At 52.7% G+C, this 15,021-nt stretch overlaps 2 protein-coding genes across 2 annotated transcripts; both read right to left on the minus strand.

The window, feature by feature from the left end:
* Positions 1–18: 18 nt before the first annotated feature.
* FSST1_004202 (uncharacterized protein) lies at positions 19–2,757 on the minus strand (the record flags this gene model as incomplete). Its single annotated transcript, XM_083230355.1, has 3 exons — positions 19–966; positions 1,022–2,487; positions 2,565–2,757. The coding sequence occupies 3 exons, from the start codon at positions 2,755–2,757 to the stop codon at positions 19–21; spliced, it is 2,607 nt and encodes an 868-aa protein (XP_083087632.1).
* A 1,063-nt stretch (positions 2,758–3,820) lies between these two features.
* On the minus strand, positions 3,821–13,816 carry FSST1_004203 (uncharacterized protein; the record flags this gene model as incomplete). Its single annotated transcript, XM_083230356.1, has 2 exons — positions 3,821–12,171; positions 12,340–13,816. The coding sequence occupies 2 exons, from the start codon at positions 13,814–13,816 to the stop codon at positions 3,821–3,823; spliced, it is 9,828 nt and encodes a 3,275-aa protein (XP_083087633.1).
* Between the last annotated feature and the right edge of the window lie 1,205 nt (positions 13,817–15,021).

Consider the following 15,021-nt stretch of genomic DNA (forward strand, 5'->3'; position numbering starts at 1 on the left):
AAGGATTCCACCTTTTTCTTATTTCATCACTGTCCGCTCTACCAGCTCGCGATACATATCCTTAACGTCCTGAACATCGGCTTTCAGCTCCTCTACAAGCTCGCTCTTCTCACCCAACATCTCCAAAGTTGTTTGGTATCGGGAATTGATGTTCTCCACCTCTGTTTCTAATTCTGTGACTCGTGCTGTGGCGCCCTTCTCTGTTTCCAACTCCGTCATGAGGTTCACAATGTCAGACCGTGCCTCGTCTCGCTGACTGCACACACGAGCCATCTCTTCCTTGGCAGCTACCTTCTCGGCTTCTAGTCGTCGAATCGCTGCACTCATTCTCTCGACGAGCTGTACCGAAGGACCAGCGCCAACCGTTGACACTGAAATCATGTCCTGCGCCATATTTCGAGGAGAAGAAGGATCGCCATCCTCGAGATCGTCACGATCTGGCGGCGGTGACGCCGCGCGAGGAGACTCGCTAGGTGGCTCAAAGGGTGAGAAAGGAGGTGGTGGGGGCATCATGGGTCCAGTCGTGGACAAGGCACTTGGCCGAGGAGGCTGACTGGACATTCTTCGGCCAAAGAAGAAGCCTTCGCCCGCACTATCAGTCTGGCTCCCAGGGGTAGGTACCCGACGTGGCTGTCTGCCTGGCACAGGGAGACCAATAAGGTCTGAGCTGAACGTTCGGGCTACAGAAAGTAATGGAGAGTCAGGTCTGCTTTGAGATTTGGGTGTACTTATGGCAACATCATCTGCCCATTGTCGTCGCTCAGCCTCAGCGGACACCTCTCTACTGGTAGCTCGCTGGAGCTTCTCGAGGTCGCTGCGGGCCTGCTCGAGTGCTGTTTCGGCACTCTTGTGCTGGGTTCTGAGGGTAGCGAGTTCCTCACGGCATGCCTCGAGCTCTTGTCTAGCGGTTGCAAGAGCCGGACTAACATCTTGTAGTTCATCTTCAAGACGCTTGCAGCGGCTGGCCTACAGGTTGTTAGAACCATCAATCTTCGTCGTTCGAGCCCAACTTTCAACTTACCGAGTCGCGAGCCTTCTTGCGCATTTCCGACTCTCGCCGTTGCGCCTCGTCTCTCTCCTTTTCAAGATTGGCTGCCTTTGTCAGGAGTGATGTTTCAATGCCTTGCCAGTTCTCACTAGCTGAGGCATACTGCGACTGAAGGGTTTCAATATGTCGTATCAACTTGATGTCACCTCCGGATCCCGCAGAAGCCTCCTCCGCAGCTACTCGCATGGCCTCGAGCTTACTCTCAGCCGCTCGAAGTTCCAGCTTTAGTTCTTCCTCGACATTGCGGCCGCGCTCTACTGCCCGGTCTAGCTTCTCTTGCCACTCAACTTCTGTAAGGCGCAGCTTCTCGACCAATGACTCCTTTTCTGAACGCAATGTAGCGATACTACTTTCGAGTTCCTTCTGCCGTTTCTTTTCAACATCTAGGGCCTTGTTCAGGGTCTCAGTATGAGCGGCCTGGGCTTGTTCGGCCTTTGTTTTAGATCCCTGTTCTAAACGTCGATAGGCTTCCTCTCCTGCCTTCTTGTCCCTTTTGAGTGCATCGATCTCTTTTTGAAGTGTGGCACTAGCCTTCCGAACCTCCTCGTTCCTCTTCTCTTGCTCTTCCTTGCTGTTGATTCGACTGCGTAGGGTCTCTGCTTCAATCACGGCTTTGTCCCTGTCCTTTTTAAGCTCACTGGCCTGCTTCTCGTTTTCGGCTATTTGCAGCCGCAGCTTACGGACGGTTGTACGAAATTTCTGCTCCGAAGTAGAAAGCTTTTGCCCTTCGTCCATTAAGAGTGCGATCTTTTCGTCCTTTTCCGCCAACTTGCGTTCCGTGCTACCCGCAGTGGCCGAGTTTGCAGCCTGCTTAGCTGCATCTGCAGCATTATTGGAAAGATATTGCAGCTTAGCCTGCAAGGAGTCGATCTGCTCGATATATTCTTGAATCTCTTCCGACCGGGTTTTGTCAGTTTGGCTGGACTCTGGTTCTTTTTGTGGTGATTCCTCGGACGCAGCCGTAGTCTGTATCGTCTCCGTAGCTTCAGAAACATTAGGTTCATAGTCTATAGACTGTGGTTGCGCTTCAGTCTTGTCTGTGCCTTGCTGCGCCGAAACGGTTTGAGGTTCTGTGTCGGGCTGTGGTTCTATTATAGTTGGTGTCGTGATTTCTTGCTTAGCATCTTGTCCGCCTTGGTTCGTATCCAGAGTATCTTTGGAGTTTGTTGGTTGTGATTCTGCGGGAGTAGAGGATGGCTCGACGACGACGGGTGTCGGCTCAGCGACCGGGTTCTCGTTTTCAGTAGGCTTCGGCTCTGGCGTATCTGTACTTTGTCTCGACACAACGGGCTCGGTGCTGGCAGGCCGTTCCTTGTCTACGGAGCCACGAGCAGTGTCAATGGAGCTACGTGGAGAAGACTGTGAAGTTCGCGATGCGATTGCTTTGGCCAGCCTGGCCTGTAGTCGGTCATTGGCTCGATTCGTCTTTGGAACTGCAGCTGGAGTTATTGGCCAAGTCAGCATGCGACAATAGCTCTGGTGTTTTCAAAATGAGAATTCAAAGGAGTCGACGCACCAGGGGTGGTAGGTTTGGGACTCGTTGATGGGGCTGGCGGTGCGATCTTCATTCCCTGTTGCTGTTCATATTGCTGCGATGACTGTGCGGCCTGTTGTTCCTCGTCGAGTAGGTTGTCAAGCCGGTTCTCAACACCTTCAAAGGCTGAGGAGAGGAAGGCACCCCAGCGCGACCCTTTGCCAGGCGCAGTCATGACGAGAATAGCCAAGTCGTCGGGCTACAGCTTGTCGTTCGTCAACTGACTGCGTATCTGCTAATCATCACCTCATCGATTGGTCGGAGGCGTGTATTTATGAGCGGGGCGAGTGCAAGTACTTGGAGGCGATTGTGATAGTCGGGCTGTATTTAGTTGTAGCTTTCACTGAGCGTGGTTGTTCACAGGGAAGCGTTTGTACGGGCAAGGTTGAGGTGTCGTCAGCAAGAGTGTCATGTACTGGGTACCTACCTACTACCTAGGTAGGTAGGTAGGTAGGTTAGTGGGTGATGAGTGGAGTGAGTAAAACAGACAGACGACCAGGGAGGATGTAATTATAATTTGGATGAGACAAACAAATACCGACTAAGTACTAATCTATCTACCTACCTAGGTAGTTAGGTAGTTAGGTAGGTACTGTACATCATGGTATCTGCGTTGCAGCACGCTATGTAGTAAAAAGTGATGTTGAGTGAATGATCCGATCCAATACCACATTATCGTCCAAACCTGGTGTAAGTCGGCAGCGTTAGCAGATGTCAACCGGGAATTGGATGGGTTTCGAAACTTAACACAAGCCTTGTTGCACTCTATGCCTACAGCGATATTGCGCTCTCTCTTACGTTTTGAACAAAAAACAATAGCATCAAGACGTTGCAAAACACCAGTACGCTCTTTTCGCTTTAGATAAACAAATTGTTTTTTCCAAAATCTTACTCTGCTTCTTGGGTATACATGTCGTACAACGGCCCTCCTGGGCCACTAAATACAAATAGATGGATAACAAAACCGAATACAAAAACCGAATACACACACCAACAGCTACATCATACGTCCACATATCCATATCCAATATCCAATGCTTAGACATCCTCGATACTCCGTTCCCATGTGTCGCTAGTAAAGCCACGCCAAACCCAAACACCGGTCGACCATGTTGGTGTCATATTTCGTATATACCGTGGTTGTGATACTGAAATAAAGAGCAAAATAAATACCTAGACAGAAACACGCTCGCTCGAAATGAATTTCATGCAATGTTCGTTCATTCACCCGTCATCCATCATCTCTTGATCTTCTTCCACCAACTCGTGCGAGGAGCCGCTGCCGTATCCATGACGTTTGAAGGTCGGCGGGTATGGTGTCGTTCATCGCTACCTTCAGATCGCCTGTCGCGATGGCGACCACCTCGTTCCCGTTCTTCACGTCTTGCTCGTCGCTTTCGCCTTTCTTCAGCTTCATCTGGCGTCTCGTCGGAATACTTGGATCGGTGTTGAGCTCGTCGAGCTTCACGCCGTGCCATCTCGTCGTCCTCGTCTTGTTCTCCGCTGGCATCACCAGCTCGGGGAAGATCTGGCGGGGGCGGTGCATCAACGTGCTCTTGAACCCACGAAGAGGTTCCGAGATGTGGCCAAGCTGGCTGCTGCATCTCCTCATGTCGTCGTGGCCTTCGCTGATGACCTTCAGCTTCATCAGTAGCTCGAGCGGCTCTTTTGGCTTCTCGACGACGACGACGCTCATGCTCATCTTCGGATGGATCGACCGGTCGAGGTCGCCGGCGCTCGCGTCTTGCAGCTCGACGGGCTTCTTGTTCCTCTTGCTCCGCAGCAGCTGCAGCTTCTTGTTCTCTACGCAAGCGCCTACGCTCTGATCTTTGGGCTTCCTTCGCTTCTTGTGCTCGCTGCAGTTCCTCCTCTGCTTGCTGCTCCTCTTGAGCTCGTCTTTCCTCTTCGCCACGTTGTCGAGCAGCACGACGCTCGGCCCTGCGTGTGTCTTGATCCTGCCTTTGAGTATCCGCCCCCTTCTCACGTTGTCGACGTCGCTCTCGGCGCGCCTCGTCCTTGGCCCTACGCGCCTCTTCTTCAGGATCAACTCGTTTAGCTTTGCGTGCAGCCCGTCTTGCTTCTCGGTCGGCATCAACGATTACTGCGTCACCATCCATTCTCGCAGTGCGCAGGGCTTCATCGTCAGTTGTCGCATATGTACTGCGACGTCGGAGAGGGTCGGGACGCTCGTTCTTGGGTGTTCTCAGGCCACTGAAGAGGCCAGCAAAGCCCTTCTTTGAACCTCGTGGCAGAGCATGATCAGTGGGAATGTCAGGTTCCACCATAACAGGTTCCTCTTCTCGAGATCTTCTATCTCGGCGGCGACGATCGCGCAAGCCAGGCGTGATTATATCATCCGCCATGGCCATATCTTCATCTTCGCGGGATCTTGTTTTATGGGACCGGCGGCGCTCGCGTCTATCATTTGCGAGGTCAGGATCAACCATGATGACATCGTCATCTTCGCGCGATCGAGTCTTCTGTGAGTGACGGCGCTCATACCTCTCTGGCACAGGGGCAGCGCCAGACATCATAGCATCATCATCCTCACGGGATCGTGGTTTACGAGATTTGCGGCGACTGCCTGGCTCTTCGTGCACAAGCATCTCTTCAGGGGGCGGCGAAACAATTCCACGAGCGGCTTCAGAATGACGCCGCTTGCTGCTCACGCCATCTCTCCTCTCGCGAGTTGAAGCTGAGCGTGAAAGAGTTGGTTTGCCAAATGGAGCAGCCGTCCTAGAATTCTTCTCAACTTTGTCGGACGAAGACCCCTTCGATGATGTCTTTTCCTCCCGTCTTCTGTGCCTGCTTGACTTCTCCTGGTAGTACTCGTCTGGTTCTTCACGCGGAGTCGCTCCCCATTTGCCCCATGGCGCCCCTTCGCGGGTAAGTTTTGGTCTTCGAGACTGCTTCGGCTCAGGTGGAGGCGTCAATGGAGGATCTGGAACCGCTGGTGGTGGAGGAGCATCGCGTCGGGATCTGCTCTTTCTGCTCCTTCTGTCCTTCTTTGGCGACAAGTCAATGACTTCAACAATCTCGTCGTCCATCGGCGCTTCAGCTTCAACTTCTTCAGGGGCTTCTTCAGGGGCTTCTTCAGGGGCAGCCTCAACCTCTTCTTGATCAGACTCTTCAGCAACGTCGTTATTTGCGACTTCAGTTGGCTCCTCGGCGGCGTCTTCATTGCCTTCGTCTTCCTCTTCCTCTTCCTCTTCGTCTTCGTCTTCCTCTTCGCCTTCCTCTTCGTCTTCGTCTTCCTCTTCTTCAGGTGCCTTGTCAGCCTCGGCTTCTGCAGCAGCCTCCTTTGCAGCAAGCTCTTCAGCCCTCTTTGCAGCGCTGTCTTCGAGAAATTTAAGTCGATCTGTATCCTTTCTACCCAACCTGCCCTTTCTTGACTTCTTGAACCGAAGAGAATCAATCTCTGCTTCCTCGGCTTCAGCAGTAGCGGCAGCCTCAGCTTCTCTGGCTGCAGCTTCTTCGGCCTCGCGAGCTGCTGCCTCCTCTGCTTCTCTAACCGCTGCTTCATCATCATTAGCGGCACCGTCTTCATCATCTTCCTCTTCACCGTCCTCATCCTCGTCCTCTTCTCCTTCTTCTTCTTCCTCGCCCTCTTCTTCCTCTTCCTCTTCAACTTCATCCACCTCGGCTTCAGCAGCTTCAGCAGCAGCGGCGGCGGCAGCCTCCCTAGTAGCACGTTCCTCAGCGCGACAGGCCGCGTTTTCTTCCAAGACCGCAAACCGTTCTGTATCCTTTCTGCCTAACCTGCCTTTTCTGGCCCTTTTGGCTTTTAGTGACTCGAGCTCGTCTTCTTCAGCCTCAGCAGTGGCAGCTTCTTCTGCTTCTCTTGCTGCAGTTTCCTCCGCCTCTCGAGCTGCAGCTTCTTCTGCCTCTCGAGCTGCTTCTTCCTCAACAGCAGCATCGTCTTCATCTTCCTCCTCTTCATCTTCATCTTCATTCAGTTCATCGTCTTCGGCAGGCTCGTCGGGTTCGTCTTCCACAGCGGCAGCTTCCTTGGCAGCACGTTCTTCAGCACGACGGGCCGCGTTTTCTTCCAAGACCGCGAACCGTTCTGTATCCTTTCTGCCAAGCCTGCCTTTTCTTGCCCGCTTGGCTTTTAAGGACTCTAACTCCTCCTCTTCAGCATCGGCAATCGCGGCCTCTTCAGCTTCTCGATCAGCGGCCTCTTCATCCTCAGCTTCAGCGAGATCCTCCCCCTCTTCCTCATTAGCAGGCTCTTCGGCCTCTTCAATGGCCTCGGCTTCAGGATCCTCTTCGACAGCTTCGAATTCGGCTTCCGCAATGGCAGCAGCAGCAGCCGCAGCTTCTTTAGCAGCTCGCTCATCTTCGCGTCTAGCAGCGTTTTCTGTCAAGATCTCAAATCTTTCAGTATCTTTCCTGCCCAGTCTACCCTTCTTGGCCTTCTTCTTAATCAACGTTGCTAGCTCTGCTTCTTCTTCAGCAATTGCGGCTTGTTCGGCTTCATCGATCTCATTTGAATCATCTTCAGGCTCTTGGTCGGCTTCAGGCTCGGCTTCAACTTCGGGTTCGGCTTCCGGTTCAGCTTCCGGTTCAAATTCAGGTTCAGGTTCAGGTTCAGGTTCTGGTTCGACCTCAGCTGCTGCGGCTTCTTCAGCTTCTCGGGCTGCGGCTTCCTTATCACGCCTAGCGGCATTATCTGTTAAAACCTGGAGCCTTTCCGTGTCTTTGCGACCCAATTTGCCCTTCTTAATCTTCTTCTTAGTTAGCGATGCCAACTCAGCCTCTTCTTCAGCAATAGCTGCAGCTTGTGCCTTTGCCTCTGCCTCTGCCTCCGCCTCCGCGACGGCGGCATCCTCTTCATCGGGTTCAGCAGCTTCCTCAGCTTCAGGTTCATGCTCCTCAGCCAATTCATCTTCGGCATCGACAAATTCGTCATCCTCTTCCTCTTCAGCCGGGGGGGCCTCCTCTGCTGCCTCTGCTGCCTCTGCTGCCTCTGCTGCCTCTGCTGCCTCCTTAGCTGCCTGCATCTCAACACGTTTTGCTGCATTGTCCATCAGGGTGTTGAACCGTTCTGTATCTGAACGACCTAGCCTACCCTTCTTTGCCTTTTTCTTGTTCAAAGCAGCAAGCTCTGCCTCTTCCTCTGCAGATATAGCTTGCGCCTCTGCCTCAGCGGCTTCTTTCGCAGCAGCGTCTTCATCACCGGGATTCTTCTCGGGCTCGGGTTCGGCAGTATCTTCAGTCTGTTCAAAAACTGGTTCTTCGAGCTCGACCTCAACTTCCTTAGCAGCCTGCTCCTCCGCACGCCTGGATACGTTCTCGTTCAGAACATCAAACCGCTCGGTATCCTTTCTACCGAGCTTGCCCTTTCTAGCCTTCTTAGCGATAAGCGCAGCTAATTCGGCTTCTTCTTCTGCTGCAACAGCAGCGGCTTCAGCTTCGGCAGCCTCTCGTGCAGCAACCTCTTCATTATCGTCTTCGGCAACATCTTCTAGTGCATCCTCAACTACAGCTTCTTCATCCTGAGCCTCAGCCTCAGCCTCTGCTGCTTCTGCTTCTGCTGCCTGGACTTCAGCTTCCTTAGCGGCTTTCTCTTCGGCGCGTTTTGCAAGATTCTCAGTCAGAAAGTTAAATCGTTGTGTATCCTTGTTACCAAGTCTTCCTTTGCGCGCCTTCTTTCCTTCAAGAGACGCAAGCTCAGCCTCTTCTTCAGCAGCCATAGCAGCGGCTTCATCGTCAATGTCGGGAGCTGGATCTTCAGAAACCTCTTCGATAAGTTCCTCGATGTCAGGAGTTGGTTCTTCGGGTTCTTCGAGTTCTTCTGGGGCTATTTCTTCTTCGGCAGGGACCTCCTCGGCAACAGCCTCAGCTTGGCGAGCAGCTTGTTCTTCGGCTCGTTGGGCAGCATTTGATGCTAGCTGATCAAATCGCTCCGTATCTTTACGTCCCAGCTTGCCCTTTCTTGTCTTTTTAGCAGTTAATGCAGCCAGTTCAGCTTCTTCTTCGGCAGCAACGGCAGCAGCCTCGGCTTCAGCAGCCTCTCTTGCAGCTATCTCTTCAGCCTCTGCGGCTTCAGCAGCCTCTCTTGCAGCGGCTTCTTCAGCTTCTTGGGCCGTCTGCTCCTCGGCAGCCTGGGCATCTCTAGCGGCTTTACTGTCCATAAGAGAATTCAGGCGGTCAGTATCCTTGCGTCCTAGTTTGCCCTTCCTTTCCATTTTAGCTTCAAGTGCAGCTAGCTCCTCTTCTTCTTGCGCAATCGCCGCTTCAGCTTCAGCTTTTGCAGCTTCCTTTTCAGCCTCTTCAACCGCTATAGCTGCATCAGCTTCTGCTGCCTCTCTTGCAGCTATCTCTTCGGCTTCTGCGGCGGCAGCAGCAGCCTTATCGGCTTCTTTAGCAGCTTGTTCCTCGGCTCGTTTAGTAACATTCTCGGTCAAGAAGTTATAACGATCGGTATCCTTTCTACCCAGCTTGCCTTTCCTTGCCTTCTTTGCATCCAAGTCTGCCAACTCTTGTTCCTCGGCAGCAGCGGCGGCATCGTGCTCTTCGGGGGGCGCTTCCTCTTCCGGCGGTGCCTCTGGAGCATCTTCAGGGGCTGGTTCTTCAATATCTGCAGGGGGATCTTCAATGACTTCAGGCTCGGCTAAAGCAGCAGCTTCTTCCTGAGCAGCCTTCTCAGCTCTCTGGGCAGCATTATCGGCAAGAACAGCCAGCCTATCGCTATCCTTCTTGCCTAGTTTACCCTTCTTATTTTTCTTGGCAATAAGAGCTTCCATCTCTTCTTCCTCCTCGGCTGCGATGGTAGCAGCGATAGCAGCAGCCTCAGCAGCAATGGCGGCCTCTTCATCACCAGCTTCAGAAGCAGCAGCGTCATCGAACTCATCCACAAGGGGGTCCCCAACTTCAGGAAGAGCCTCTTCCTCAGGTTCAGGTTCAGGCTCAGGCTCAGGCTCAGGCTCAGGTTCAGGCTCGGGTTCAGCTTCAGGTTCAACTTCGACCGCTTCGGCAGCCTTCTCAGCTCTTTGGGTAGCATTCTCAGTAAGGACAGCAAATCTATCGCTATCCTTCTTGCCAAGCTTCCCTTTCTTATTCTTCTTGGCGTCCAGGGCGGCCAGTTCAGCTTCCTCCTCAGCAATAACTGCAGCCTCCGCCTCGGCAGCCTCTCGAGTGGCGGCTTCCTCTATAGCAGCGGCCTCGGCAGCGGCAGCCTCTTCAGCTTCGGCAGCGGCAGCCTCTTCAGCTTGTGCAGCGGCTTCCTCCTCGGCTGCTTTCTCTGCCCGAGTGGTTGCGTTTGCAGCAAGAAGATTAAAGCGGTCAGTATCCTTCTTCCCAAGTTTACCTTTCTTCTCTTTCTTAGCTACCAAAGCAGCAAGCTCAGCTTCTTCTTCAGCGATAGCAGTCGCATTTGCATCAGGATTATCACCTTCAACAGGTAACTCATCCACTGGAGGCTCTGGGGGGGTTTCCTCGGCTTCTACTTCGGGTATAGTCGTTGAGTCTTCAGGCTGTTCAGTGATTGTTGTTGCTTCCTGAGCTCGCCTTTCTGCATTTTCAGTCAAGATTGCAAATCGTTCGGCATCTCTCTTAATAAGCTTGCCCTTCTTGGCCTTCTTTGTCGTTAATGCAGCTAGCTCGGCTTCCTCTTCAGCAATGGCAATGGCCTCAGCTTCACGAGCCGCTGAGACTTCTGCTTCAGCGGCTTCTGCTGCAGCTGCTTCTTCTGCGTTTTTAGCAACCTGTGCCTCAGCTTCGGCAGCGGCGGCAACAGCTGCCTCTTCTGCCTCTCTTGAAGCTTGTCGTTGTGTGGCATTCTCCGTTAGAATGTTAAACCGCTCCAGATCCTTCTTGATTAGCTTCCCTTTCTTAGCCTTCTTGGCAATAAGAGTAGCCAGCTCTGCCTCTTCATCGGCAATAAGGATAGTCTCAGCTTCGGTTGCTGTTAAAGCTTCAGCTTCGGTGATTTGTGCTGCAGCTGCCTCGTCCGCGGCTGCAGCTTCGGCTTCAGCAGCCTCTCGTGCAGCATTCTCCTCGGCTTCTTTGGTGGCCTGTCGCTGAATGGCATTTTCGTTGAGAAGGTTATACCGATCTGTGTCTTTCTTGCCAAGCTTGCCCTTCTTTGCCTTCTTCGCCTCTAGACTCGCCAGCTCTGCGTCTTCCGCTGCGATAACCGTGGCATCTGGTCCTGGTAAAGGCTCTGGTTCTACAGGTGCAGCATCAGCGTCCGCTGGTGGATCCTCAGGTACTGGCTCAGGAGCTGGTCCGGTTGGTTCATCTGAGATTTCAGGGGTTGCTTCTGCCTGCACAACCTCGGCGGCAGCAGCTTCAGCGTTCTTGGCTGCTCGTTCGGCGACTCTTTGGATAAGGACGTTATAACGATCTACGTCCTTCTTCTTGATCAAATTACCACCTCGCTTGGTTTTTAAGGCATCCAAGGCTGCAAGCTCCTTCTCCTCTTCGGCAGCGATTGCCGCCTCAGCCTCACGAGCGGCTGCTTCTTCAGCTTCACGAGCAGCCTTCTCCTCAGCCTCACGGATTGCAGACTCCTCAGCTTCACGGACAGCCTGTGCTGCAGCAGCTTCTTCAGCCTCTTTAGCAGACTTTGCTTGGGCACGTTTGACCGAGCTGCCGACTAGAGCCATTAGGCGAGCTGTTTCAACTTTAGTGAGCTTCGCCTTTTTAGCCTTTTTGGCTTTCAGAGCAGCCATTTCCTCCTCTTCCTTGGCTGCTTCTTCTGCCTCAGCGTCCAATGCAGCCTGAGCTGCGGCCTCGGCCTCGGCTGCAGCTTGGGCTACTGATTCGGCCTCAGCAGCCTCTATGGCGGCGGCCGCGGCGGCATCCTCGGCGTCCTTAGCTGCCTGTTCCTCTGCCTCTTTGGCTGCAGCTTGTTCGACTCGCTTTGCTGCGTTATCTATGAGAATATTAAGTCGTTCTTGGTCCTTCTTTATTAGCTTGCCTTTCTTGACCTTCTTCAACTTGAGACTCTCCATTTCAGCCTCTTCATGTGCTATTTCAGAGGCCAGTGCTGCTTCTGCTTCTGCAGCTGCTTGCGCTGCAGCATCTTGCTCAGAAGACTCAGGAGGAGGTGCCTCGTCAAGAGGGATGTCGTTAATAACCTCAAATGCCGCTGCATCGGCAGCAGCAGCAGCTTCAGCCTCACGCGCAGCCTGGACTTCAGCTCTTCGAGAAACATTACCTTCAAGCAGAGTCAGGCGCTCCTGATCCTTTTTAAGCAACTTCCCCCCTCGCTTCTGCTTTTTCGCTAGTAATAGCGCAATTTCTTCATTTTCCTTAGCTGCCTCAGCATCTTCCGCAGCTTGCAAAGCGGCTGCTTCTGCTTCTGCAGCTGCCTGGGCGTCGGCCACTGCTTGCGCTTCTGCTTGGGCAGCCTCAGCAGCGGCAGCGGCCTCGGCTTCCCGGGCTGCCCGAGCCTCGGATCTTCTAATAGCGTTGCCTTCGAGCACCGCAAGTCGTTCGCGATCTGACTTGAGAAGTCTCCCTCCTCTTTTCGCCTTCTTTTCTACAAGACTCGCAATCTCCTCATCTTCGCGTGCGGCTTCAGCGTCCTCCGCTTCACGAGCAGCTCGCTCCTCGGCTTCTCGGGCAGCTTGCTCCGGGTCTAATAATTGGCATATTTATTCAGTAAAGTTCAACAAAAGGGGAGCGTTGATATTGAAGACAAAAGGTCAGTCAGAGCATCGATCAGACGTTGGCATAGTCCCAGTCGTCATCTCAATCGTAAAACTCTGACTTCCCATCTACTTCCACATATCATAGATTATCTTACCGGTGGTATCGATAAGGAAATCGTGTGCGCCAGGCTTCGTGTCTATTGAACCCCAAAAAGCATGGTTAGGATCATTGGCGTCGGAAGTTTTAAAATCGAACGGGCTGGCGGCCGGTTTCTTGGTTTTTTTGCCAAATCCCCAAGAATCGAGGAAGTCGCCGGTGTCAACAGCCTCGACGGGATCTGGGGCTGGAGGAGGAATCTCATCTTCTAATTGAATCAAGTCGCCAGCTTTCTTCTTTTTCTTACCTGTTCCCCACAGATCCCGACCGTCGTCTTCTATTTTAGGCGGCTCTGGGATTCGATGAGCGTTATGGAAATTTGACTCACTTGTTTCATCCTCACCTGTCTTACTGATTCCCCACGAACCCCATCCACCTGGGTTATCTTCCACGGGTTTTGTTTTGCCTGAGCCGAAGGTACTCCAAAAGTCATCACCATCCTTATCCTCAAATGATGGAGGATCAGGAACAGCAGGTATTGGGTCTTGAGGTCCCCAAAGGGAATCCTGTGGCGATTGGTCCTTCTTGCCAGACCAACCACCACCCCATTGGTCGTCCATTGAGGGGGGATCCGGGGCAGCCGCCAAAGCAACCTCCTCCATGATACCTTTCTTCTTCGCCCGATCCTTTTTAGATATTCCCCAAGTATCCCATATATCCTTCTTTCCACCAGGCGGGCCTTCGGGTTCAGTGTCGAGGGCAAGTTCCTCCAAGATGCCACCTGGCTTCCCCTTCTTCTTTTGGTTACCCCAGCCCCAAGGATCCCCAACTTCTTTAGGTTCCTCCTCGGGCTCGGCACCCCATAGCGCTGATGGTTTCTTGTCCTTTTTGGTTCCGAATCCCCAAGCATCATCGTCATCTTTCATCCCTAAGTCGCCTGTGCTGCCTTTCGGTTTGTCCCAAGGATTGTCTTCGGCCTTCGATTCTGGCGGTGGCGGCGTTGGTGCTGGTTGTGGTTCATTCTTCGATCCCCCTCCCCAACCCCACCCACCACCGCCGAATCCCAATTTTGCGCCCCAGCTGGATATGCTCTTGTTTTCTGGAGGGCTGAGTCCGAGATCCAATTTGCTCGCTCCGAGGCTGATATTATCGAAAGTCGTAGGAGGCTTCGGTGGTGCGCTTCCACCATTACTGTCGTTACCATCACCTGCGCCGCCCGCGGCACTGCCTCCGCTCGCTCCTCCGCTACTTCCATTCATATCATCCTTCTGGCCGTCATCTGCCGGGGGAGCAGCAGGGGGTGGCGGCGGTGGAGGAGGAGCGGTTGGAGGCTTTGCTTTCTTGCTCTTCTTCGCAGCTTCGTGAAATCCTTCGCTCGAATTGAAGTCGATGAGAATGTCGGAAGCGGGATCGTTGATGATTTTGTCGTTTGGTTGGCGACGCTCTTTCTGGGCATCCGAAGGCGGCAGAGGAGATGAAGTGAGCCATGATGGAAGCCGCCTGTTGGCGTTACGGCCGGTGCCATTGATAGGCATTGTGGTGTCTGTCGAAATAGGGGCGTCGCAGGATTTAGGTAAGCGCCGATACCATCGTGGGGAATGATCTGGGATAATCAACGGCCTCTCGGCCACTTTGCGATGTGGCACTGAAGAACCCTATGAAAAACAAATGACGTTAGATAAAACAGATTGATGGACAAACTTTCAAATGCGTTACGATTCCGGAGCAAGATCACTTGACGTGAATGGGTGGCAGCGGGTTACCCCCTCAAAGCTGGGGCCGGCGCCGATCGAGGGGCCGGCCGTTGAACGCCACCCATTAAACTTGCTAAGCTTTTTGCTGAGAAACATGGAAGAAAATTGATGAAAGGAAACAAAACAAAAACAAAAAAACGACATGTAAATTGCAGCTTCATGATATAATGGATGACAGTATAACATACATCTTGTTGTAATGTTTGTACGACCCAAGCACGAGCAACAAGACTCAATCGGCATCGTAGAGAATATTCAACCGGCGCATTTGACTGGCACCTCGTGGTTGGCAAACCAATCGCGCTTCTTGTCCAACTGTCTGTGGACGCCAGAATATGGGCTGCGGCCATTGTGGAAGACGAAGCTCGTGCGAAGACGGAGCGACGTCACACACATGGAAGCTATGACTAGGAAACAAGCGAGGACCAAAGGCGACAAGGTACCGATGAGTGAGCCTGGGCGCCAAAGTGATGAGCAATATTGAAGGTGGCTAAGGTTCGGTATAAATGGATTGGTGGTATTGTGAAATATCGTGTAAGTCGCAACAGGAGCAATATGGAAAGCGAAATGTGAGGGGTCTTGTTTGTTCCAAGGGTATCAAATGCGACGTCGTTGTGAGGATGGAAGTTATGGTCGGTCTTGTTGGGGGAAGTGACGATATGACGCGCTAGCAGAGAAGTGAAGAGGGAAAAAAAAAAGTCGTTTCGTTGAAGGTCGAAGAAGGATCGAGACGTTGTAGGTTCAAAGGAGCGTCGTCGAAAGATAGCTCCTGGGGTAATTGATCGAAACCCTGGGTGACCGACTGTCCTGTCCTTATCCTGTCACTTTTTCACCAACCACCCCCAGTCGTTGGATGGATGGTCGTCGGTCTTGTCGTTAAGCTGCGCGCTGCGTAAAATAAATAAGCTTCAGCTCAAAACAGTCGACTAGAAGCGGCACTAGGCAAGGCCAAATACTCAGACAAGATTCAATGTAAAATGAAAAGA

Source organism: Fusarium sambucinum, chromosome I (genome assembly GCF_050947815.1).
Source record: "Fusarium sambucinum isolate potato_lamoka chromosome I, whole genome shotgun sequence".
Lineage (NCBI taxonomy): Eukaryota > Fungi > Ascomycota > Sordariomycetes > Hypocreales > Nectriaceae > Fusarium > Fusarium sambucinum.